Source organism: Diorhabda sublineata, chromosome 8, assembly GCF_026230105.1.
Source record: "Diorhabda sublineata isolate icDioSubl1.1 chromosome 8, icDioSubl1.1, whole genome shotgun sequence".
Classification (NCBI taxonomy): Eukaryota; Metazoa; Arthropoda; class Insecta; order Coleoptera; family Chrysomelidae; genus Diorhabda; species Diorhabda sublineata.
The window spans coordinates 30,538,713-30,563,026 of NC_079481.1; the positions used below are offsets into that span (position 1 = coordinate 30,538,713).

The 24,314-nt window shown below is 28.0% G+C and overlaps 2 protein-coding genes across 2 annotated transcripts; both read left to right on the forward strand.

The window, feature by feature from the left end:
* Positions 1-2,222: 2,222 nt before the first annotated feature.
* LOC130448497 (facilitated trehalose transporter Tret1-like) lies at positions 2,223-18,537 on the forward strand. The gene is made up of 2 exons (XM_056785917.1): positions 2,223-2,345; positions 13,383-18,537. The coding sequence occupies exons 1-2, from the start codon at positions 2,294-2,296 to the stop codon at positions 14,732-14,734; spliced, it is 1,404 nt and encodes a 467-aa protein (XP_056641895.1). The 5' UTR covers positions 2,223-2,293; the 3' UTR covers positions 14,735-18,537.
* A 643-nt stretch (positions 18,538-19,180) lies between these two features.
* Positions 19,181-23,628, forward strand: LOC130448501 (facilitated trehalose transporter Tret1-2 homolog). Its single transcript, XM_056785922.1, has 3 exons — positions 19,181-19,588; positions 20,230-20,454; positions 22,273-23,628. Exons 2-3 carry the CDS (start codon positions 20,409-20,411, stop codon positions 23,580-23,582), a joined length of 1,356 nt encoding a protein of 451 aa, XP_056641900.1. The 5' UTR covers positions 19,181-19,588; positions 20,230-20,408; the 3' UTR covers positions 23,583-23,628.
* Positions 23,629-24,314: the final 686 nt, after the last annotated feature.

The window sequence follows — 24,314 nt, forward strand, 5'->3', positions numbered from 1 at the left end:
AGTACTAATGTGTTTTTTGGTAATTTTTTTATGCAAATATAGTTATCGCCTGCGCAAAAATATCTAGAAACTTACAAAATCCCCCAAAATTTCCAGGAAATCTTCGAAAATTTCAAAAATCGTTCTAGAATTAACCTGGATCATGAAGAAAGGTGGAATTTGCATATATAAGTCTAGAAAATTGATAAATTTTCGATAAAATCGCACATTATTTGAAAATTATCTTGTAAATCGCTTAAGTTTCGAAAAAATGATGATAATGCACAAAAATACCCTGAAAATTATTTAATTTACAAAAAAATGTTTAAATAAATGTGAAAATATTCCAAAAACATCCGGAAAATTAAGAAATATTAAATTTTTCGAAATTTTTGAGATAACCACAAAATTTTCGAGAAAATCCTCAAATTTTCAAAAAAATGGTCAAATCATGTAAACAGTCTTGAAATTCATGAAAAAAACAAAATATTACAAAATTCCTTGTTATATTTCGTTAAAATTTTCCATTTTTCCACAAATTATCCAAAAAAGTATTAAATTTTCGAAAAAATGGTCAAATCATGTAAAAAGTCTTGAAATTCATGAAAAAAAACAAAAATACAAGATGCTTCCAAATGTCAGAGAAAATATATAAAATTTTTGAAAAACAACCAAAAAGGCAAAATTATAACAATAAATAAGAGAAAAACCTGAAAAAAGTCATTAACTTTTCAAAAACATCGACAAACTGTTTCAAAACTATCCAAAAAAATCCTCAAATTTTCAAAAAAATGGTCAAATCATGTAAAAAGTCTTGAAATTAATGAAAAAAACAAAATATTACAAAATTCCTTGTTATATTTCGTGGAAATTCTCCATTTTTCCACAAATTATCCAAAAAAGTACTAAACTTTCGAGAAAATTCAAAAATTTTTGAAAAACAACCAAAAAGGCAAAATTATAACAAAAAATAAGAAAAAAACCTGAAAAAAGTCATTAACTTTTCAAAAACATCGACAAATTGTTTCAAAACTATCCAAAAAAATCCTCAAATTTTCAAAAAAATGGTCAAATCATGTAAAAAGTCTTGAAATTCATGAAAAAAACAAAATATTACAAAATTCCTTGTTATATTTCGTGGAAATTCTCCATTTTACCATGAAGTATCCAAAAAAGTACTAAACTTTCGAGAAAATTCAAGAATTTTCCAAAAATCATTGCAAAACCACCAAATTTTCGAGAAAAAATATAAACTTTTTGAAAAACAATCTAAAAGGCAAAATAATAACAAAAAATAAGCGAAAACTCTTCAAAAAGTCATCAACTGTTCAAAAACATCGACAAATTGTTTGAAAACTATCCAAAAAAATTCTCAAATATTCAAAAAAATGGTCAAATGACGCAAAAAGTCTTGAAATTCATAAAAAAAAACAAAATTTTACAAAATTCCTTGTTATATATCGTGAAAATTCTCCATTTTTCCATAAATTATCCAAATAAGTATTAAACTTTCGAGAAAATTCAAAAATTTTTCAAAAATCATCGCAAAACCACCAAATATTCAAGAAAAAATTATAACAAAAAATAAGAAAAAAACCTGAAAAAAGTCATTAACTTTTCAAAAACATCGACAAATTGTTTCAAAACTATCCAAAAAAATCCTCAAATTTTCAAAAAAATGGTCAAATCATGTAAAAAGTCTTGAAATTCATGAAAAAAACAAAATATTACAAAATTCCTTGTTATATTTCGTGGAAATTCTCCATTTTTCCACAAAATATTCAAAAAAGTACTAAACTTTCGAGAAAATTCAAAAATTTTTGAAAAACATCCAAAAAGGCAAAATGAATAAAAAAAATCTGAATATCAAATATTCTGTTGGAGAATTTCTTATTACCATCAAAAATGTCATTAAATTTTTCGAAATTTATCAAATTTTATCAAAGTTTTACAAAAATCATCCAAAATCTCATCAAAATTATCCAAAAAACCCAAGTTTTGAGAATACATAAATAACGTCGTGAAAACTCTCAAATTTTTCGAAAATCATCCAGAAAAACATCCAATTTTCAAATATAAAACGCTGATATACAAAAATACGCACGAAATATCCAAAAAAAAACTCGGAAATTTCCCCGGATCCGTCAAATTTTTGATTCCTACTAGTATTGCCCTACTCGCCCCTACAAATACACACATTGACCAATAATAAACCACGATAAGTTCAACACTCTAAAAGTGATATCAGTAACTTGTCGAGTTTTCAATTGCCAGTACTGGTTCGATCTGACAGGTGATAACAGTTATTCGAAACATGGTTGCCAGTGCTCCGAACCGTTCGTTTCTCTATATAGCAGCGTGCACAGGTAAATAGAATAGAATAGAACCACATTAATACATTTAATTCATCATATTGAAAACGTCAAAAAATTCATGAAAGAAATTACATTTCAATGCCCATCTTGATCAATTCCACCAAAAATAATTTCTTTTTATGAATCTTGTTACGCCACTGGTTTGAACGATTTCTGATTAAAAATTTTCGTTAAAATTTGGTTCAATTCCAACAAAAATAATTTTTTTTATGAATCTTGATACGCCACTGATTTGATCGATTTCTAATTGAAAATTTTCGTTAAAATTTGGTTCAATTCCACCAAAAATCATTTCTTTTGATTAATCTTGATACGCCACTGGTTTTTATTTGCGATTAAAATGGTTCGTCATGAAAGTTTCGTGAAAATTGAGTTGATTTTTCAAAATTTGTAACTAAATAAGTCGAAAAGTTTGTTAAAAAATATCTACGCCACTGTTTTGATCGATTTCTAATTGAGAATTTCCGTTAAAATTTGGTTCAATTCCACCAAAAATCATTTTTCTATGAATCTTGATACGCCACTGGTTTTTATTTGTGTTTGAAATGATTTGTTATAAAAGTTTTGTAAAAATTTAGTTGATTTTTAAAACTTTGTAACTAAACAATTCGAAAAGTTTGTTAAAAAATATCTACGCCACTGTTTTCATCAATTTCTAATTGAAAATTTTCGTTAAAATTTGGTTCAATTCCACCAAAAATCATTTTTCTATGAATATTGATACGCCACTGATTTTTATTAGCGTTTAAAATGGTTCGTTTTGAGAATTTCGTGAAAATTGAGATGATTTTTCAAAATTTGTAACCAAATAATTCGAAAAGTTCTTCAAAAAATATCTACGCCACTGGTTTGATCGATTTCTAATTAAAAATTTCCTTTAAAATTTGCTTCAATTTCACCAAAAATAATTCCTTTTTATAAATCCTTTCACGCCACTGTTTTGATCGATTTCTGATTAAAAATTTTCGTTAAAAATTTGGTTCAATTCCACCAAAAATCATTTTTATATTAATCTTGTTACGCCACTGGTTTGATCGATTTCTAATTGAAAATTTCCGTTAAAATTTGGTTCAATTCCACCAAAAATCATTTTTATATTAATCTTGTTACGCCACTGGTTTGATCGATTTCTAATTGAAAATTTCCGTTAAAATTTGCTTCAATTCCACCAAAAATTATTTTTTTATCAATCTTGATACGCCACTGGTTTTTATATGTGTTTGAAATGATTTGTTATAAAAGTTTCGTGAAAATTGAGTTGATTTTTCAAAATTTGTAACCAAATAATTCGAAAAGTTCTTCAAAAAAAATCTACGCCACTGGTTTGATCGATTTCTAATTGAAAATTTCCTTTAAAATTTGGTTCAATTCCACCAAAAATCATTCCTTTTTATTAACCTTGTTACGCCACTGGTTTGATCGATTTCTAATTGAAAATTTCCTTTAAAATTTGGTTCAATTCCACCAAAAATCATGTTACGCCACTGGTTTGATCGATTTCTAATTAAAAATTTTCGTTAAAATTTGCTTCAATTCCACCAAAAATTATTTTTTTATCAATCTTGATACGCCACTGGTTTTTATATGTGTTTGAAATGATTTGTTATAAAAGTTTCGTGAAAATTGAGTTGATTTTTCAAAATTTGTAACCAAATAATTCGAAAAGTTCTTCAAAAAATATCTACGCCACTGGTTTGATCGATTTCTAATTGAAAATTTCCTTTAAAATTTGGTTCAATTCCACCAAAAATCATTTCTTTTTATTAATCTTGTTACGCCACTGGTTTGATCGATTTCTAATTGAAAATTTCCGTTAAAATTTGGTTCAATTCCACCAAAAATCATTTTTATATTAATCTTGTTACGCCACTGGTTTGATCGATTTCTAATTGAAAATTTCCGTTAAAATTTGGTTCAATTCCACCAAAAATCATTCCTTTTTATTAACCTTGTTACGCCACTGGTTTGATCGATTTCTAATTGAAAATTTCCTTTAAAATTTGGTTCAATTCCACCAAAAATCATTTCTTTTTATAAATCTTGTTACGCCACTGGTTTGATCGATTTCTAATTGAAAATTTCCGTTAAAATTTGGTTCAATTCCACCAAAAATCATTTCTTTTTATAAATCTTGTTACGCCACTGGTTTGAACGATTTCTAATTGAAAATTTCCGTTAAAATTTGGTTCAATTCCACCAAAAATCATTTTTATATTAATCTTGTTACGCCACTGGTTTGATCGATTTCTAATTGAAAATTTCCGTTAAAATTTGGTTCAATTCCACCAAAAATCATTCCTTTTTATTAACCTTGTTACGCCACTGGTTTGATCGATTTCTAATTGAAAATTTCCTTTAAAATTTGGTTCAATTCTACCAAAAATCATTCCTTTTTATTAACCTTGTTACGCCACTGGTTTGATCGATTTCTAATTGAAAATTTCCGTTAAAATTTGGTTCAATTCCACCAAAAATTATTTTTTTATCAATCTTGATACGCCACTGGTTTTTATTTGTGTTTGAAATGATTTGTTATAAAAGTTTCGTGAAAATTGAGTTGATTTTTCAAAATTTGTAACCAAATAATTCGAAAAGTTCTTCAAAAAATATCTACGCCACTGGTTTGATCGATTTCTAATTGAAAATTTCCGTTAAAATTTGGTTCAATTCCACCAAAAATCATTTCTTTTTATAAATATTGTTACGCCACTGGTTTGAACGATTTCTAATTGAAAATTTCCTTTAAAATTTGGTTCAATTCCACCAAAAATCATTTCTTTTTATAAATCTTGTTACGCCACTGGTTTGATCGATTTCTAATTAAAAATTTTCGTTAAAATTTGCTTCAATTCCACCAAAAATTATTTTTTTATCAATCTTGATACGCCACTGGTTTTTATATGTGTTTGAAATGATTTGTTATAAAAGTTTCGTGAAAATTGAGTTGATTTTTCAAAATTTGTAACCAAATAATTCGAAAAGTTCTTCAAAAAATATCTACGCCACTGGTTTGATCGATTTCTAATTGAAAATTTCCGTTAAAATTTGGTTCAATTCCACCAAAAATCATTTCTTTTTATAAATATTGTTACGCCACTGGTTTGAACGATTTCTAATTGAAAATTTCCTTTAAAATTTGGTTCAATTCCACCAAAAATCATTTCTTTTTATAAATCTTGTTACGCCACTGGTTTGATCGATTTCTAATTAAAAATTTTCGTTAAAATTTGCTTCAATTCCACCAAAAATTATTTTTTTATCAATCTTGATACGCCACTGGTTTTTATATGTGTTTGAAATGATTTGTTATAAAAGTTTCGTGAAAATTGAGTTGATTTTTCAAAATTTGTAACCAAATAATTCGAAAAGTTCTTCAAAAAATATCTACGCCACTGGTTTGATCGATTTCTAATTGAAAATTTCCGTTAAAATTTGGTTCAATTCCACCAAAAATCATTTCTTTTTATAAATATTGTTACGCCACTGGTTTGAACGATTTCTAATTGAAAATTTCCTTTAAAATTTGGTTCAATTCCACCAAAAATCATTTCTTTTTATAAATCTTGTTACGCCACTGGTTTGATCGATTTCTAATTAAAAATTTTCGTTAAAATTTGCTTCAATTCCACCAAAAATTATTTTTTTATCAATCTTGATACGCCACTGGTTTTTATATGTGTTTGAAATGATTTGTTATAAAAGTTTCGTGAAAATTGAGTTGATTTTTCAAAATTTGTAACCAAATAATTCGAAAAGTTCTTCAAAAAATATCTACGCCACTGGTTTGATCGATTTCTAATTGAAAATTTCCTTTAAAATTTGGTTCAATTCCACCAAAAATCATTCCTTTTTATTAACCTTGTTACGCCACTGGTTTGATCGATTTCTAATTGAAAATTTCCGTTAAAATTTGGTTCAATTCCACCAAAAATCATTCCTTTTTATTAACCTTGTTACGCCACTGGTTTGATCGATTTCTAATTGAAAATTTCCTTTAAAATTTGGTTCAATTCCACCAAAAATCATTTCTTTTTATAAATCTTGTTACGCCACTGGTTTGATCGATTTCTAATTGAAAATTTCCGTTAAAATTTGGTTCAATTCCACCAAAAATCATTTTTATATTAATCTTGTTACGCCACTGGTTTGATCGATTTCTAATTGAAAATTTCCGTTAAAATTTGGTTCAATTCCACCAAAAATCATTCCTTTTTATTAACCTTGTTACGCCACTGGTTTGATCGATTTCTAATTGAAAATTTCCTTTAAAATTTGGTTCAATTCTACCAAAAATCATTCCTTTTTATTAACCTTGTTACGCCACTGGTTTGATCGATTTCTAATTAAAAATTTTCGTTAAAATTTGGTTCAATTCCACCAAAAATTATTTTTTTATCAATCTTGATACGCCACTGGTTTTTATATGTGTTTGAAATGATTTGTTATAAAAGTTTCGTGAAAATTGAGTTGATTTTTCAAAATTTGTAACCAAATAATTCGAAAAGTTCTTCAAAAAATATCTACGCCACTGGTTTGATCGATTTCTAATTGAAAATTTCCGTTAAAATTTGGTTCAATTCCACCAAAAATCATTTCTTTTTATAAATATTGTTACGCCACTGGTTTGAACGATTTCTAATTGAAAATTTCCTTTAAAATTTGGTTCAATTCCACCAAAAATCATTTCTTTTTATAAATCTTGTTACGCCACTGGTTTGATCGATTTCTAATTAAAAATTTTCGTTAAAATTTGCTTCAATTCCACCAAAAATTATTTTTTTATCAATCTTGATACGCCACTGGTTTTTATATGTGTTTGAAATGATTTGTTATAAAAGTTTCGTGAAAATTGAGTTGATTTTTCAAAATTTGTAACCAAATAATTCGAAAAGTTCTTCAAAAAATATCTACGCCACTGGTTTGATCGATTTCTAATTGAAAATTTCCGTTAAAATTTGGTTCAATTCCACCAAAAATCATTTCTTTTTATAAATATTGTTACGCCACTGGTTTGAACGATTTCTAATTGAAAATTTCCTTTAAAATTTGGTTCAATTCCACCAAAAATCATTTCTTTTTATAAATCTTGTTACGCCACTGGTTTGATCGATTTCTAATTAAAAATTTTCGTTAAAATTTGCTTCAATTCCACCAAAAATTATTTTTTTATCAATCTTGATACGCCACTGGTTTTTATATGTGTTTGAAATGATTTGTTATAAAAGTTTCGTGAAAATTGAGTTGATTTTTCAAAATTTGTAACCAAATAATTCGAAAAGTTCTTCAAAAAATATCTACGCCACTGGTTTGATCGATTTCTAATTGAAAATTTCCTTTAAAATTTGGTTCAATTCCACCAAAAATCATTTCTTTTTATTAATCTTGTTACGCCACTGGTTTGATCGATTTCTAATTGAAAATTTCCGTTAAAATTTGGTTCAATTCCACCAAAAATCATTTTTATATTAATCTTGTTACGCCACTGGTTTGATCGATTTCTAATTGAAAATTTCCGTTAAAATTTGGTTCAATTCCACCAAAAATCATTCCTTTTTATTAACCTTGTTACGCCACTGGTTTGATCGATTTCTAATTGAAAATTTCCTTTAAAATTTGGTTCAATTCCACCAAAAAACATTTCTTTTTATAAATCTTGTTACGCCAATGGTTTCATCGATTTCTAATTGAAAATTTCCGTTCAAATTTGGTTCAATTCCACCAAAAATCATTTCTTTTTATAAATCTTGTTACGCCACTGGTTTGAACGATTTCTAATTGAAAATTTCCGTTAAAATTTGGTTCAATTCCACCAAAAATCATTTTTATATTAATCTTGTTACGCCACTGGTTTGATCGATTTCTAATTGAAAATTTCCGTTAAAATTTGGTTCAATTCCACCAAAAATCATTCCTTTTTATTAACCTTGTTACGCCACTGGTTTGATCGATTTCTAATTGAAAATTTCCTTTAAAATTTGGTTCAATTCTACCAAAAATCATTCCTTTTTATTAACCTTGTTACGCCACTGGTTTGATCGATTTCTAATTAAAAATTTTCGTTAAAATTTGGTTCAATTCCACCAAAAATTATTTTTTTATCAATCTTGATACGCCACTGGTTTTTATATGTGTTTGAAATGATTTGTTATAAAAGTTTCGTGAAAATTGAGTTGATTTTTCAAAATTTGTAACCAAATAATTCGAAAAGTTCTTCAAAAAATATCTACGCCACTGGTTTGATCGATTTCTAATTGAAAATTTCCGTTAAAATTTGGTTCAATTCCACCAAAAATCATTTCTTTTTATAAATATTGTTACGCCACTGGTTTGAACGATTTCTAATTGAAAATTTCCTTTAAAATTTGGTTCAATTCCACCAAAAATCATTTCTTTTTATAAATCTTGTTACGCCACTGGTTTGATCGATTTCTAATTAAAAATTTTCGTTAAAATTTGCTTCAATTCCACCAAAAATTATTTTTTTATCAATCTTGATACGCCACTGGTTTTTATATGTGTTTGAAATGATTTGTTATAAAAGTTTCGTGAAAATTGAGTTGATTTTTCAAAATTTGTAACCAAATAATTCGAAAAGTTCTTCAAAAAATATCTACGCCACTGGTTTGATCGATTTCTAATTGAAAATTTCCGTTAAAATTTGGTTCAATTCCACCAAAAATCATTTCTTTTTATAAATATTGTTACGCCACTGGTTTGAACGATTTCTAATTGAAAATTTCCTTTAAAATTTGGTTCAATTCCACCAAAAATCATTCCTTTTTATTAACCTTGTTACGCCACTGGTTTGATCGATTTCTAATTAAAAATTTTCGTTAAAATTTGCTTCAATTCCACCAAAAATTATTTTTTTATCAATCTTGATACGCCACTGGTTTTATATGTGTTTGAAATGATTTGTTATAAAAGTTTCGTGAAAATTGAGTTGATTTTTCAAAATTTGTAACCAAATAATTCGAAAAGTTCTTCAAAAAATATCTACGCCACTGGTTTGATCGATTTCTAATTGAAAATTTCCTTTAAAATTTGGTTCAATTCCACCAAAAATCATTCCTTTTTATTAACCTTGTTACGCCACTGGTTTGATCGATTTCTAATTGAAAATTTCCTTTAAAATTTGGTTCAATTCCACCAAAAATCATTTCTTTTTATAAATCTTGTTACGCCACTGGTTTGATCGATTTCTAATTAAAAATTTTCGTTAAAATTTGCTTCAATTCCACCAAAAATTATTTTTTTATCAATCTTGATACGCCACTGGTTTTTATATGTGTTTGAAATGATTTGTTATAAAAGTTTCGTGAAAATTGAGTTGATTTTTCAAAATTTGTAACCAAATAATTCGAAAAGTTCTTCAAAAAATATCTACGCCACTGGTTTGATCGATTTCTAATTGAAAATTTCCGTTAAAATTTGGTTCAATTCCACCAAAAATCATTTCTTTTTATAAATCTTGTTACGCCACTGGTTTGATCGATTTCTAATTAAAAATTTTCGTTAAAATTTGCTTCAATTCCACCAAAAATTATTTTTTTATCAATCTTGATACGCCACTGGTTTTTATATGTGTTTGAAATGATTTGTTATAAAAGTTTCGTGAAAATTGAGTTGATTTTTCAAAATTTGTAACCAAATAATTCGAAAAGTTCTTCAAAAAATATCTACGCCACTGGTTTGATCGATTTCTAATTGAAAATTTCCGTTAAAATTTGGTTCAATTCCACCAAAAATCATTTCTTTTTATAAATATTGTTACGCCACTGGTTTGAACGATTTCTAATTGAAAATTTCCTTTAAAATTTGGTTCAATTCTACCAAAAATCATTCCTTTTTATTAACCTTGTTACGCCACTGGTTTGATCGATTTCTAATTGAAAATTTCCGTTAAAATTTGGTTCAATTCCACCAAAAATTATTTTTTTATCAATCTTGATACGCCACTGGTTTTTATATGTGTTTGAAATGATTTGTTATAAAAGTTTCGTGAAAATTGAGTTGATTTTTCAAAATTTGTAACCAAATAATTCGAAAAGTTCTTCAAAAAATATCTACGCCACTGGTTTGATCGATTTCTAATTAAAAATTTTCGTTAAAATTTGCTTCAATTCCACCAAAAATTATTTTTTTATCAATCTTGATACGCCACTGGTTTTTATATGTGTTTGAAATGATTTGTTATAAAAGTTTCGTGAAAATTGAGTTGATTTTTCAAAATTTGTAACCAAATAATTCGAAAAGTTCTTCAAAAAATATCTACGCCACTGGTTTGATCGATTTCTAATTAAAAATTTTCGTTAAAATTTGCTTCAATTCCACCAAAAATTATTTTTTTATCAATCTTGATACGCCACTGGTTTTTATATGTGTTTGAAATGATTTGTTATAAAAGTTTCGTGAAAATTGAGTTGATTTTTCAAAATTTGTAACCAAATAATTCGAAAAGTTCTTCAAAAAATATCTACGCCACTGGTTTGATCGATTTCTAATTGAAAATTTCCGTTAAAATTTGGTTCAATTCCACCAAAAATTATTTCTTTTTATAAATATTGTTACGCCACTGGTTTGAACGATTTCTAATTGAAAATTTCCTTTAAAATTTGGTTCAATTCCACCAAAAATCATTCCTTTTTATTAACCTTGTTACGCCACTGGTTTGATCGATTTCTAATTGAAAATTTCCGTTAAAATTTGGTTCAATTCCACCAAAAATTATTTTTTTATCAATCTTGATACGCCACTGGTTTTTATTTGTGTTTGAAATGATTTGTTATAAAAGTTTCGTGAAAATTGAGTTGATTTTTCAAAATTTGTAACCAAATAATTCGAAAAGTTCTTCAAAAAATATCTACGCCACTGGTTTGATCGATTTCTAATTGAAAATTTCCGTTAAAATTTGGTTCAATTCCACCAAAAATCATTTCTTTTTATAAATATTGTTACGCCACTGGTTTGAACGATTTCTAATTGAAAATTTCCTTTAAAATTTGGTTCAATTCCACCAAAAATCATTTCTTTTTATAAATCTTGTTACGCCACTGGTTTGATCGATTTCTAATTAAAAATTTTCGTTAAAATTTGCTTCAATTCCACCAAAAATTATTTTTTTATCAATCTTGATACGCCACTGGTTTTTATATGTGTTTGAAATGATTTGTTATAAAAGTTTCGTGAAAATTGAGTTGATTTTTCAAAATTTGTAACCAAATAATTCGAAAAGTTCTTCAAAAAATATCTACGCCACTGGTTTGATCGATTTCTAATTAAAAATTTTCGTTAAAATTTGCTTCAATTCCACCAAAAATTATTTTTTTATCAATCTTGATACGCCACTGGTTTTTATATGTGTTTGAAATGATTTGTTATAAAAGTTTCGTGAAAATTGAGTTGATTTTTCAAAATTTGTAACCAAATAATTCGAAAAGTTCTTCAAAAAATATCTACGCCACTGGTTTGATCGATTTCTAATTAAAAATTTTCGTTAAAATTTGCTTCAATTCCACCAAAAATTATTTTTTTATCAATCTTGATACGCCACTGGTTTTTATATGTGTTTGAAATGATTTGTTATAAAAGTTTCGTGAAAATTGAGTTGATTTTTCAAAATTTGTAACCAAATAATTCGAAAAGTTCTTCAAAAAATATCTACGCCACTGGTTTGATCGATTTCTAATTGAAAATTTCCGTTAAAATTTGGTTCAATTCCACCAAAAATTATTTCTTTTTATAAATATTGTTACGCCACTGGTTTGAACGATTTCTAATTGAAAATTTCCTTTAAAATTTGGTTCAATTCCACCAAAAATCATTCCTTTTTATTAACCTTGTTACGCCACTGGTTTGATCGATTTCTAATTGAAAATTTCCGTTAAAATTTGGTTCAATTCCACCAAAAATTATTTTTTTATCAATCTTGATACGCCACTGGTTTTTATTTGTGTTTGAAATGATTTGTTATAAAAGTTTCGTGAAAATTGAGTTGATTTTTCAAAATTTGTAACCAAATAATTCGAAAAGTTCTTCAAAAAATATCTACGCCACTGGTTTGATCGATTTCTAATTGAAAATTTCCGTTAAAATTTGGTTCAATTCCACCAAAAATCATTTCTTTTTATAAATATTGTTACGCCACTGGTTTGAACGATTTCTAATTGAAAATTTCCTTTAAAATTTGGTTCAATTCCACCAAAAATCATTTCTTTTTATAAATCTTGTTACGCCACTGGTTTGATCGATTTCTAATTAAAAATTTTCGTTAAAATTTGCTTCAATTCCACCAAAAATTATTTTTTTATCAATCTTGATACGCCACTGGTTTTTATATGTGTTTGAAATGATTTGTTATAAAAGTTTCGTGAAAATTGAGTTGATTTTTCAAAATTTGTAACCAAATAATTCGAAAAGTTCTTCAAAAAATATCTACGCCACTGGTTTGATCGATTTCTAATTGAAAATTTCCTTTAAAATTTGGTTCAATTCCACCAAAAATCATTCCTTTTTATTAACCTTGTTACGCCACTGGTTTGATCGATTTCTAATTAAAAATTTTCGTTAAAATTTGCTTCAATTCCACCAAAAATTATTTTTTTATCAATCTTGATACGCCACTGGTTTTTATTTGTGTTTGAAATGATTTGTTATAAAAGTTTCGTGAAAATTGAGTTGATTTTTCAAAATTTGTAACCAAATAATTCGAAAAGTTCTTCAAAAAATATCTACGCCACTGGTTTGATCGATTTCTAATTGAAAATTTCCTTTAAAATTTGGTTCAATTCCACCAAAAATCATTCCTTTTTATTAACCTTGTTACGCCACTGGTTTGATCGATTTCTAATTGAAAATTTCCTTTAAAATTTGGTTCAATTCCACCAAAAATCATTTTTCTATAGATTCAGCAGCCCAGCCCGTGCGTATAAAGATTAATTTCAACATTTTTCGACGGCGGCGTTGTCGGACTTCCGCCGACATTAAGCCGTAATCGTTCATAATGAAACAATTTCCCATTATTTTCAGCCAACGTGGCGTCTTTTATAGCCGGCACCAGTTTGGGATGGTCCTCGCCGGAAATACCGAAACTAAGAAATCCAAATACGACAACTCTATTCCATCCAACGACAACATCTCAAGAAGGTTGGATCGTATCTTTACTAGCGCTAGCCGCAGCCGTAGGCCCTTTCGGAGGCGGCGTCCTATCCGACGCCATAGGAAGAAAAAAAACCCTCCTATCCGCGATATTACCGTTCGCGATCGCTTCCGCCATAAACGTTTTCGCTAAATCGACCATTTTCTTTTACGCCACCAGATTTTTGTGCGGACTCGGCGTCGGCGTCGTATTCACCGTCATACCCATGTACGTGGGGGAGATAGCCGACGACGACGTCCGCGGATCCCTCGGATCCCTCATGCAACTATTCGTCGTAACCGGAATGTTATTCTCTTATTCCCTCGGACCGTTCGTATCTATAATAACGTTCAATTCGATACTAATTTTTCCCCCGATACTATTTTTCCTAATTTTTCTATTATTCGTGCCGGAAAGTCCTTACTACCTCATACAAAGCGACGATCTGACAGAAGCCTTGGACGCCATGATCGTGCTGAGGGGCAGAGATACGTCGTTGATGCAAAAAGAGCTGGAAGTCATGAAAGTCCAAGTCGAAATAGAAAAGAAGAATAGGGGAAACGTCGTCGACGTATTCAAATCGAGAGGTCTCCGAACCGCGTTTTTTCTATCCATAGGACTAGTTTCGTTTCAACAATTATCCGGGGTTAACGTTATAATATTTTACGCCCAAACTATTTTCGCCGACGCTGGCGTCGATTTGGCTCCGGAGGTTTGTACGATAATAATTGGATTTGTCCAAGTGGTGGCTGGCGGTCTGACGCCGATTTTAGTCGATAGATGCGGCAAGAGATGTCTTCTTCTTCTTTCCGCTTTAGGAATGGCATTATCCGAAGGGGTTTTAGCTCTATTTTTTTATTTTAAAGATAACCAACGGGCGGACGTATCGAATTTGGGTTGGATACCGCTTTCGAGCGTCGTTATTTATATAATAATGTTCGGTTTGGGTTTAGGTCCGCTTCCTTGGGCGGTTTTGGGGGAAATATTTCCGGGTAACGTCAAGTCGTCCGCTTCGTCGGCTACGGCTTCGGTCAGTTGGATATTGGGATTTTTTATGACGAATTATTTCGATTCGTTGACGGATCTGATCGGAAAATGCGGAACTTTCGGAATTTTCGCGGGCTTTTGCGCGTTTTCCGCGTTGTTTATATTTAAACGTTTACCGGAGACTTCCGGTAAAAACGTTCACGAGATACAGTATATTTTGAGCGGGGGAAGTAGGAAAGCGTCGTACACTTTTTAGTTGTTTTGAATTTCACGTTATTTTGTAGGTTATGTTGTTTGGAAGGTAGCTGCGAAACGGTTTTTCGAAATTTGCTGCAAAATGAAACGTTCTACAAAAAAGTTCTTGCAAAAATGTACGGATTTTCAATTTTGGAATTTCGTCGAAAGTATTTTTTCGCGTGACCTCGTATAACTAATTTTTTTTTCGCATTTTCTTTAGAAAATAATTTGAATCCATCGAGAGAGTCGTAGAATTTTCAAAAAATTATGCGGACGATCATAAATTTTGTAAAAAGTGCTGAAATTATATAAAAACATTACGAAACTTCGAAAAGAGAGGGAAATTTTTCAAAATTCGTCAAGGAAGTGATTTAAGTTTCGAGAAAATACTAGAATTGTTCGAAAATATTCAAACTTTCGGAAAATAATATGGAGTTTTCTAAAAATCAAATAAAAAGGCCTCAACTTTTCAAAAATTCATGAAAAAATTCTAAAAATTGAAAAAAACATACAGAAAGTTATCAAATTTGGAAAAAACTGAAATATTTCAAAATAATCATCAAAGAAATTTCAAAATTTTTCAAAAAATCGTTTTGGAAATCACATCAATCTCGAAAAAAATGTACGTTTTGTCCAAAAATATCCAAAAAGTGACGAAATACTCGAAAAAAATAAAGAATTTTCCAAAAATCAAACAAAAAATCCTCAAATTTTCAAAAATTCATGAAAAAATACTCAAAAGTTGAAAAAACATTCAGAAAGTTATCAAATTTGTAAAAAAACTGAAATATTTCAAAATAATCATCAAAGAAATCTCAAAATTTTTCAAAAAATCGTTTTGGAAATTACTTGAATCTCTAAAAAAATGTACGTTTTGTCCAAAAATATCCAAAAAGTAATGAAATTTCCCAAAAATCAAACAAAAAGTCCTCAAATTTTCAGGAATTCATGAAAAAATGCTAAAAATTGAAAAAAACATCCAGAAAGTTATAAAATTTGGAAAAAATTGAAATATTTCAAAATAATCATCAAAGAAATTTAAAAATTTTTCAAAAAATCGTTTTGGAAATCACATCAATCTCGAAAAAAATGTACGTTTTGTCCAAAAATATCCAAAAAGTGACGAAATACTCGAAAAAAATAAAGAATTTTCCAAAAATCAAACAAAAAATCCTCAAATTTTCAAAAATTCATGAAAAAATACTCAAAAGTTGAAAAAACATTCAGAAAGTTATCAAATTTGTAAAAAAACTGAAATATTTCAAAATAATCATCAAAGAAATCTCAAAATTTTTCAAAAAATCGTTTTGGAAATTACTTGAATCTCTAAAAAAATGTACGTTTTGTCCAAAAATATCCAAAAAGTAATGAAATTTCCCAAAAATCAAACAAAAAGTCCTCAAATTTTCAGGAATTCATGAAAAAATGCTAAAAATTGAAAAAAACATCCAGAAAGTTATCAAATTTGGAAAAAACTGAAATATTTCAAAATAATCATCAAAGAAATTTCAAAATTTTTCAAAAAATCGTTTTGGAAATCACATCAATCTCGAAAAAAATGTACGTTTTGTCCAAAAATATCCAAAAAGTAACGAAATTTCCCAAAAATCAAACAAAAAGTCCTCAACTTTTCAGGAATTCATGAAAAAATGCTAAAAATTGAAAAAAACATCCAGAAAGTTATCAAATTTGTAAAAAAACTGAAATATTTCAAAATAATCATCAAAGAAATCTCAAAATTTTTCAAAAAATCGTTTTGGAAATTACTTGAATCTCTAAAAAAATGTACGTTTTGTCCAAAAATATCCAAAAAGTAATGAAATTTCCCAAAAATCAAACAAAAAGTCCTCAACTTTTCAGGAATTCATGAAAAAATGCTAAAAATTGAAAAAAACATCCAGAAAGTTATCAAATTTGTAAAAAAACTGAAATATTTCAAAATAATCATCAAAGAAATCTCAAAATTTTTCAAAAAATCGTTTTGGAAATTACTTGAATCTCTAAAAAAATGTACGTTTTGTCCCAAAATATCCAAAAAGTAACGAAATTTCCCAAAAATCAAACAAAAAGTCCTCAAATTTTCAGGAATTCATGAAAAAATGCTAAAAATTGAAAAAAACATCCAGAAAGTTATAAAATTTGGAAAAAATTGAAATATTTCAAAATAATCATCAAAGAAATTTCAAAATTTTTCAAAAAATCGTTTTGGAAATCACATCAATCTCGAAAAAAATGTACGTTTTGTCCAAAAATATCCAAAAAGTAACGAAATACTCGAAAAAAATTAGGAATTTCCCAAAAATAAAACCGTCTTCAAAATTTCAAAAAAATGTTCAAAGATTAAAAAAAAAATAAAAAAAGCAATAAAATCTCGGAAGAAACATGGAAATTTTCGTAAAATTTCCTAAGAAATCTCTTAATTTTTCAAAAAATCATCCTGGAAATCTACCAAAATTTGAGATTGTCCAGGAAAGTTAGAAAATACTCAATACCTACTCAAAAAAGCATGAAATTTTCAAAAAATCGAAAAAATGTACAAACATTAAAAAAACATCAAAATCCCCTAAGCAATCTTCTGTTTTTTTTCGAAAAATCCTGCTGGAAATATTTTAAAATTTGAGATTGTTCGAAAAAATTTGAAAATAATCATGTTTTCGAGAAAATCCATAAAATTTCGAAAACTTTTCCTGCTAATGACGTAAGTTCTAACAAAATGCTGATATGTCCAAAAACATTCAAAAAGTCACGAAATACTCGAAAAAAAAAGCATGAAATTTCCAAAAAATCAAAAAAAGCCCTCCAATTTTCATAAATTCGCAAAAAATTATTCAAAAAATGCAACAAATTCTCGGAAAAAAACATGAAATTTTCCAAAATTCTTAAAACTTTTAATACAATCTCCTATTTTTTTGAAAAATCCTCCTGGAAATCTTCTAAAATTCGAGATTCTTCAGAAAAATTATCAAGTTTTCAAGAAAATCCATAAAAATTCCAAGAATTGTCCTGGAAATGACCCTAGTACTGATAAAACGTTGAAATTCTCGAGAAAATTCTCAATTTTCATAAAATTTTTGCAAAAAAAACCAAGAAACTTTTAAATATCCATACAAATCTTCCAAAATGCTCGAAAATTCCCACAACATCCCAGAGAGTCTCCAAATTTGTCTAAAAATCGCCAAATTTTAAAAAATCTTTAAAATTTTCAAAATATAAATGCCCCGATGAATTTTTCAAAAAAAAACCTCAAAATTTCATGGAAAGTCCCATCAAAAACCGAACCATTAGTTTAATAATCAACATTTAAGAAAAAATTTACTCGTAAATTTTGAGGTTATGCGAAAAAATGCTCTCCACGAAATATAAAATCTAAAACTTCTACGTTTCTATTAGAGAGTTTCGTTTTAACGTAAATTTAAAAAAAAAAAACTTTACTTTCCAGCCCCCCAGCTTATACTATACAACATTCCACCACATTTTCTTTTTATCTCCCTCATTGTATAATGGAACTCAAATTCTGCAAAACACCTGCCATCTTGTAATAGAAAATTGATTCATTTCACAGTTTCTCTGATTACAAAACAAAAGAAATACTTTTCATATGTACTTTTTGTTTTCCCTGTATTATAAGGCACGTATTTTGTACACAGACTCGATTTCTCGATCGACCTTGTATAATTACAAACTAATTTAACTAAAATGATGTAATTTCTTTGTTCTAATATAATTAATTTGTTAATAATTTACTTTTTCGAATATTTTATAAAAATTAAAGACTGATATTTATAATACTCATTGTATGATAATAAAATTTGGTGCACGAAACAGTTTTTCATTTGTTATCTTCTCAACTTCGATTATTTTGGCGCCTTATACATGTTGAGGTTAAAGGTCAAACAGATACCTTATCGTTTATTACCGATATATTTTTAAAACATTATTTTACTTCTAGCCAAAACATATTTCTACTTTAGTAAGTTCAAAATTCGAATTACTCAATTTCCATTACTATTTATAGCGAAAAATAATCTAAATATTAAAATATAAATATTCTTCTGGCATATAGGCAAACAGTTATACAACCTATGACGTAAATTTTCCTAAAACATAGGCAAACAGTAATACAACATCTAAGTAAAGGTGGTTGCATATGTATCGAACACATTTACCACATACCATCTCGAATTTATATATAGTGTGGATGTGTGTCAGACATTTTGAAATACGAGATGTTTGTCAAGTGATGTTACATTGTTTTTCTAAGCAATTAGTGATAAACTAACTGAAAATAGTTATATCAATATAAACTAATAGTATTTTTAGAATCTTGTAAATATATTTTCAACACTTCTAATTATAAACAAATAGCAAAAAGTTACGTTTTTTTTTTGGGTACGTGATATCAAACATATGATATTTTGTTATGAAATAATTTTATTAATAACCTTTTTAATGATCATTTTTTATTATTTATACTATTTTCGTAGATTTAGTATAGAATATATACACAGAGTGTTAATATTACGATGAGATTTCCATAGTTGTCAGATTTATATTTTTTCTGGATATATGTCATTACAAATAGATACTGTCAATAGATAAAGTATATTTATATCGTCGATATGTCTGTTCCATACTGTATTTTAATTAAGCTAATAATAAAACATTAATATGTATGATGTAGTGAATTCATTAAATACATGGTTACGACAAAAAAAAAAACATTATAATGACGGGAAAGCGATTCGACGTTAATATTTGAAATAAAATCTAATTTTAGTAGAGAAATGTACAACGAAACGTTTGTAAACGTTAGACACTGCAGACTAATGTTTAGTTTCTGTGAATAGTTCGTGGAAAAATACGTATTTTGATGGTAAGTATAAATTTTTATAATTACGAATATTACATTCGAAACAACTCTTAATAAAATAATATATACGAGGGTTGTCGAAAAAGCATACTTCCATATCTGTCATGATTAAGATTTTAAGAAATTTGATATTGAAATTCGGGAATAAATTATATGCTTTGATCGATTGAAAGTGTTCTTGAGATTCGAGGGGGGAGGGGGTTAAGAATTAAAATAAAAAAATGAAATTAAGAAAGAGTTACGAGGGAGGTTATGATTCCCATTGAAACCGCGTTTGTTTTACACAATAATATAATTAAAATTCAAGGTTATATATACAGGGTGGATGTTTGAAGAAATTTTTAGGTGGGTTAAAGGAAATTTGTTTGTAAGGCGGTGATTGGCTGGTGATCAAACTTTGTGTGTTTTTTTGAAGATTTTTTACATTATACAGGGTGGTTTAAAAAGTATGTATACTTTTATGTGATATAAAACTTGAATTATCGAATACATATTTTATATATACAGGGTGGATTAGAACTCGATCTTTTTATTTTTATAGCACAAATATATTTTTCGGTTGTTATTCTCAATTTATGCAACATCCTGTATATATATTAAATATTTTATCAGTTATATTTTTTACGCTTCCGTATTTGTTTTAGATAAACTGTTGTGCATCTTTCAAAATATTTTTATTTGGTAAATAAAGAAGGGAGTGTAATATTTTAAATTTTGATTTGGAATCGAATACAAGGTCGACCAGTTGTACGTTATACGTAAGCGATTTTCGTACTTTTCTTTTAAAATGTTGTACGGACGTAATTGAACTAGATATTACAAGATGAAGTCGAAATCTTTGAATTATGCATATGTTGTTGTACTCACAGGTATGTTTTTCTTTTTTTTATGTTAGACACGAACTGCGAGGTGTTTTTTATTATTATTAAGTTCATAAAAAACGTTTTTAATGATTTTATCTACCTACCTAACCTAACCTAACCGAGAAATTTTTAGTATTTTCGTTAATTTTGTGTTTTTTATTATTATTAAGTTCATAACAAACAGTTTTAATGATTTTATACCGTGAAATTTTTAGTATTTTCGTTAATTTTGTGTTTTTTATTATTATTAAGTTCATAACAAACAGTTTTAATGATTTTATACCGTGAAATTTTTAGTATTTTCGTTAATTTTGTGTTTTTTATTATTATTAAGTTCATAAAAAACGTTTTTAATGATTTTATCTACCTACCTAACCTAACCTAACCGAGAAATTTTTAGTATTTTCGTTAATTTTGTATTTTTTATTATTATTAAGTTCATAACAAACAGTTTTAATGATTTTATACCGTGAAATTTTTAGTATTTTCGTTAATTTTGTGTTTTTTATTATTATTATGTTCAAAACAAACGTTTTTAATGATTTTATACCGCGAAATTTTTAGTATTCTTGTTAATTTTGTTTTTTTTTTTCATTATTAAGCTCATAAAAAACGTTTTTAATGATTTTATATCGTGAAATTTTTAGTATTTTTGTTAATTTTGTGTTTTTTATTATTATTAAGTTCATAACAAACGTTTTTAATGATTTTATACCGTGAAATTTTTAGCATTTTCGTTAATTTTGTGTTTTTTATTATTATTAAGTTCATAACAAACGTTTTTAATGATTTTATACCGTGAAATTTTTAGTATTTTCGTTAATTTTGTGTTTTTTATTATTATTAAGTTCATAACAAACGTTTTTAATGATTTTATACCGTGAAATTTTTAGCATTTTCGTTAATTTTGTGTTTTTTATTATTATTAAGTTCATAACAAACGTTTTTAATGATTTTATACCGTGAAATTTTTAGTATTTTCGTTAATTTTGTGTTTTTTATTATTATTAAGTTCATAACAAACAGTTTTAATGATTTTATACCGTGAAATTTTTAGTATTTTCGTTAATTTTGTGTTTTTTATTATTATTAAGTTCAAAACAAACGTTTTTAATGATTTTATACCGCGAAATTTTTAGTATTCTTGTTAATTTTGTTTTTTTTTTCATTATTAAGCTCATAAAAAACGTTTTTAATGATTTTATATCGTGAAATTTTTAGTATTTTTGTTAATTTTGTGTTTTTTATTATTATTAAGTTCATAACAAACGTTTTTAATGATTTTATACCGTGAAATTTTTAGTATTTTTGTTAATTTTGTGTTTTTTATTATTATTAAGTTCATAACAAACGTTTTTAATGATTTTATACCGTGAAATTTTTAGTATTTTCGTTAATTTTGTGTTTTTTATTATTATTAAGTTCATAACAAACAGTTTTAATGATTTTATACCGTGAAATTTTTAGTATTTTTGTTAATTTTGTGTTTTTTATTATTATTAAGTTCATAACAAACGTTTTTAATGATTTTATACCGTGAAATTTTTAGTATTTTCGTTAATTTTGTGTTTTTTATTATTATTAAGTTCAAAACAAACGTTTTTAATGATTTTATACGCTAGAAAAACGTTTTTTTTTTCTAACGTGTTGACGTTTTCCATTAAGAAACTCACTCAAAACGAAATCCGGGACGTATTCCGATCAAACAAATCACGTTTTTTCTCAAAATCAATTCGAAAATCGCGAAATTCAATCCAGACATAACAAAAAGTCTAATAGAATCGTTTTTTTCCGGTCAAAATTGATATACACTAATTATTTCAGGTAACATAATCAGTTTCGTGGCTGGTACCGTCCTAACTTGGTCGTCTCCGGTACTAGATCGACTCGGCAACGAAACGACAACGCCATTCGATCATCCAGTAACATTAGAAGAACGATCTTGGATATCATCTTTCTTTCCATTAGGAGCCATATTCGGACCGTTCATTTTCGGTTATTTATCCGACAAAATCGGAAGAAAAAAAACTTTACTCATATCCGGTATACCTTTCATAGTTTCTTATTATTCATTAGCGTTCGGTAGACACGTTCCGGTATATTACGCCGCCAGATTCGTGCTGGGTGCGGCGCTAGGCGGGGTTTATACGGTAATTCCCATGTACGTCGGAGAAGTGGCCGACAATTCCAACAGAGGCACCTTGGGATCAACGATGAACTGCCTCTTATGTTTGGGGATATTTTTTTCATATTGTTTAGGTCCTTTCGTCGGTTTAACCGTATTCAATATCGTATTAGGTACCGTCCCCGTATTATTTCTCGTGTTATTTTCGCTCACGGCGCCGGAAAGTCCGATTTATTTGATCGATAAGGATTATCATAACGAAGCCAAGGATTGTCTTCGAAAAATACGCGGACCCGCCGCGAATATAAACCTCGAAATCGAAATGATTCGGATGAAAAAAGAAGAAGACGGCGACGGTGGTTTCAGAGATATCTTCAAATCGAGAAATTTGACCAAAGCTCTGATTATTACCGTGGGGTTGGTGGTGTTTCAACAATTTTCGGGGGTGATAGCGGTATTTTTTTACGCCCAAACTATATTCGAACAAGCGGGTAGTTCTTTGGAACCTGCGGTATGTTCCATAATTATCGGGACCGTTCAATTTGTAACTAGTTTCATTACCCCCGTATTAGTTGATCGATGGGGTAGGAAATTGTTGTTACTCGTATCGGCTGTCGGTATGGCGGTTTCGGAAATTATATTGGGCGCGTATTGCGTGCTTAAAGATAATAAATACGACGTTTCGAATATTTCGTTTTTACCGATAGTTTGTTTGGTGACTTATATTTTGATGTACAATTGCGGTTATGGGCCTTTGCCGTGGGTCATAATGGGGGAAATATTCCCGCCCAATATCAAATCCTCGGCTTCTTCTATCACAGCTGCCGTTTGTTGGATGGCGGGTTTCGTAACGGGGAAATATTTTGAATCTTTGGTGGTTGGTGTCGGCATAGGGATTTCCTTTTTTATTTTTTCCGGTTTTTGTTTAGCGGCTATTCCGTTCGGTATATTTTTCGTTGTCGAAACCAAAGGTAAAACTGTTTTGGAAATACAAAAGGCTCTGGGTTGAAAATTATACTCGAATTCCGAATTTCAATAAATTATTTCAATAAAAACTGCGTTTTATTATATCTATATCAATCTTCTCCTCATTCTCCCCTATATAATAATTGTCCTTCGTTAATATACTACAAATATGATTTGGAAAACTGTCCCCAGTCTCCCCCATATAATTAATCGTCCTTCATAAATGAATTACTAATATGATTAAAAAAACTTACCCCGTTCTCCCCTATACAACAATTGTCCTTTAATGAATAAACCAAATAATTGAAAAAAGTTTCCTCAGTCTTCCCTATATAACTAATCATCTTTTATAAATGAATTACTAATATGATTAAAAATACGTTCCCCATTCTCCCCTATCTAACTATTATTCTTTATTAATAAATTACCAAAAAGATTGAAAAAACTTACCTCAGTCTCCCCTATCTAATAATTGTTCTTCGTTAATAAATTACCAAAAAAATTAAAAAAACGTTCCCCATTCTCCCCTATCTAACTATTATTCCTTATTAATAAATTACCAAAAAGATTGAAAAAACTTACCTCAGTCTCCCCTATCTAATAATTGTTCTTCGTTAATAAATTACCAAAAAGATTAAAAAAAGGTTCCCCATTCTCCCCTATCTAACTATTATTCTTTATTAATAAATTACCAAAAAGATTGAAAAAACTTACCTCAGTCTCTCCTATCTAACTATTATTCCTTATTAATAAATTACCAAAAAGATTGAAAAAA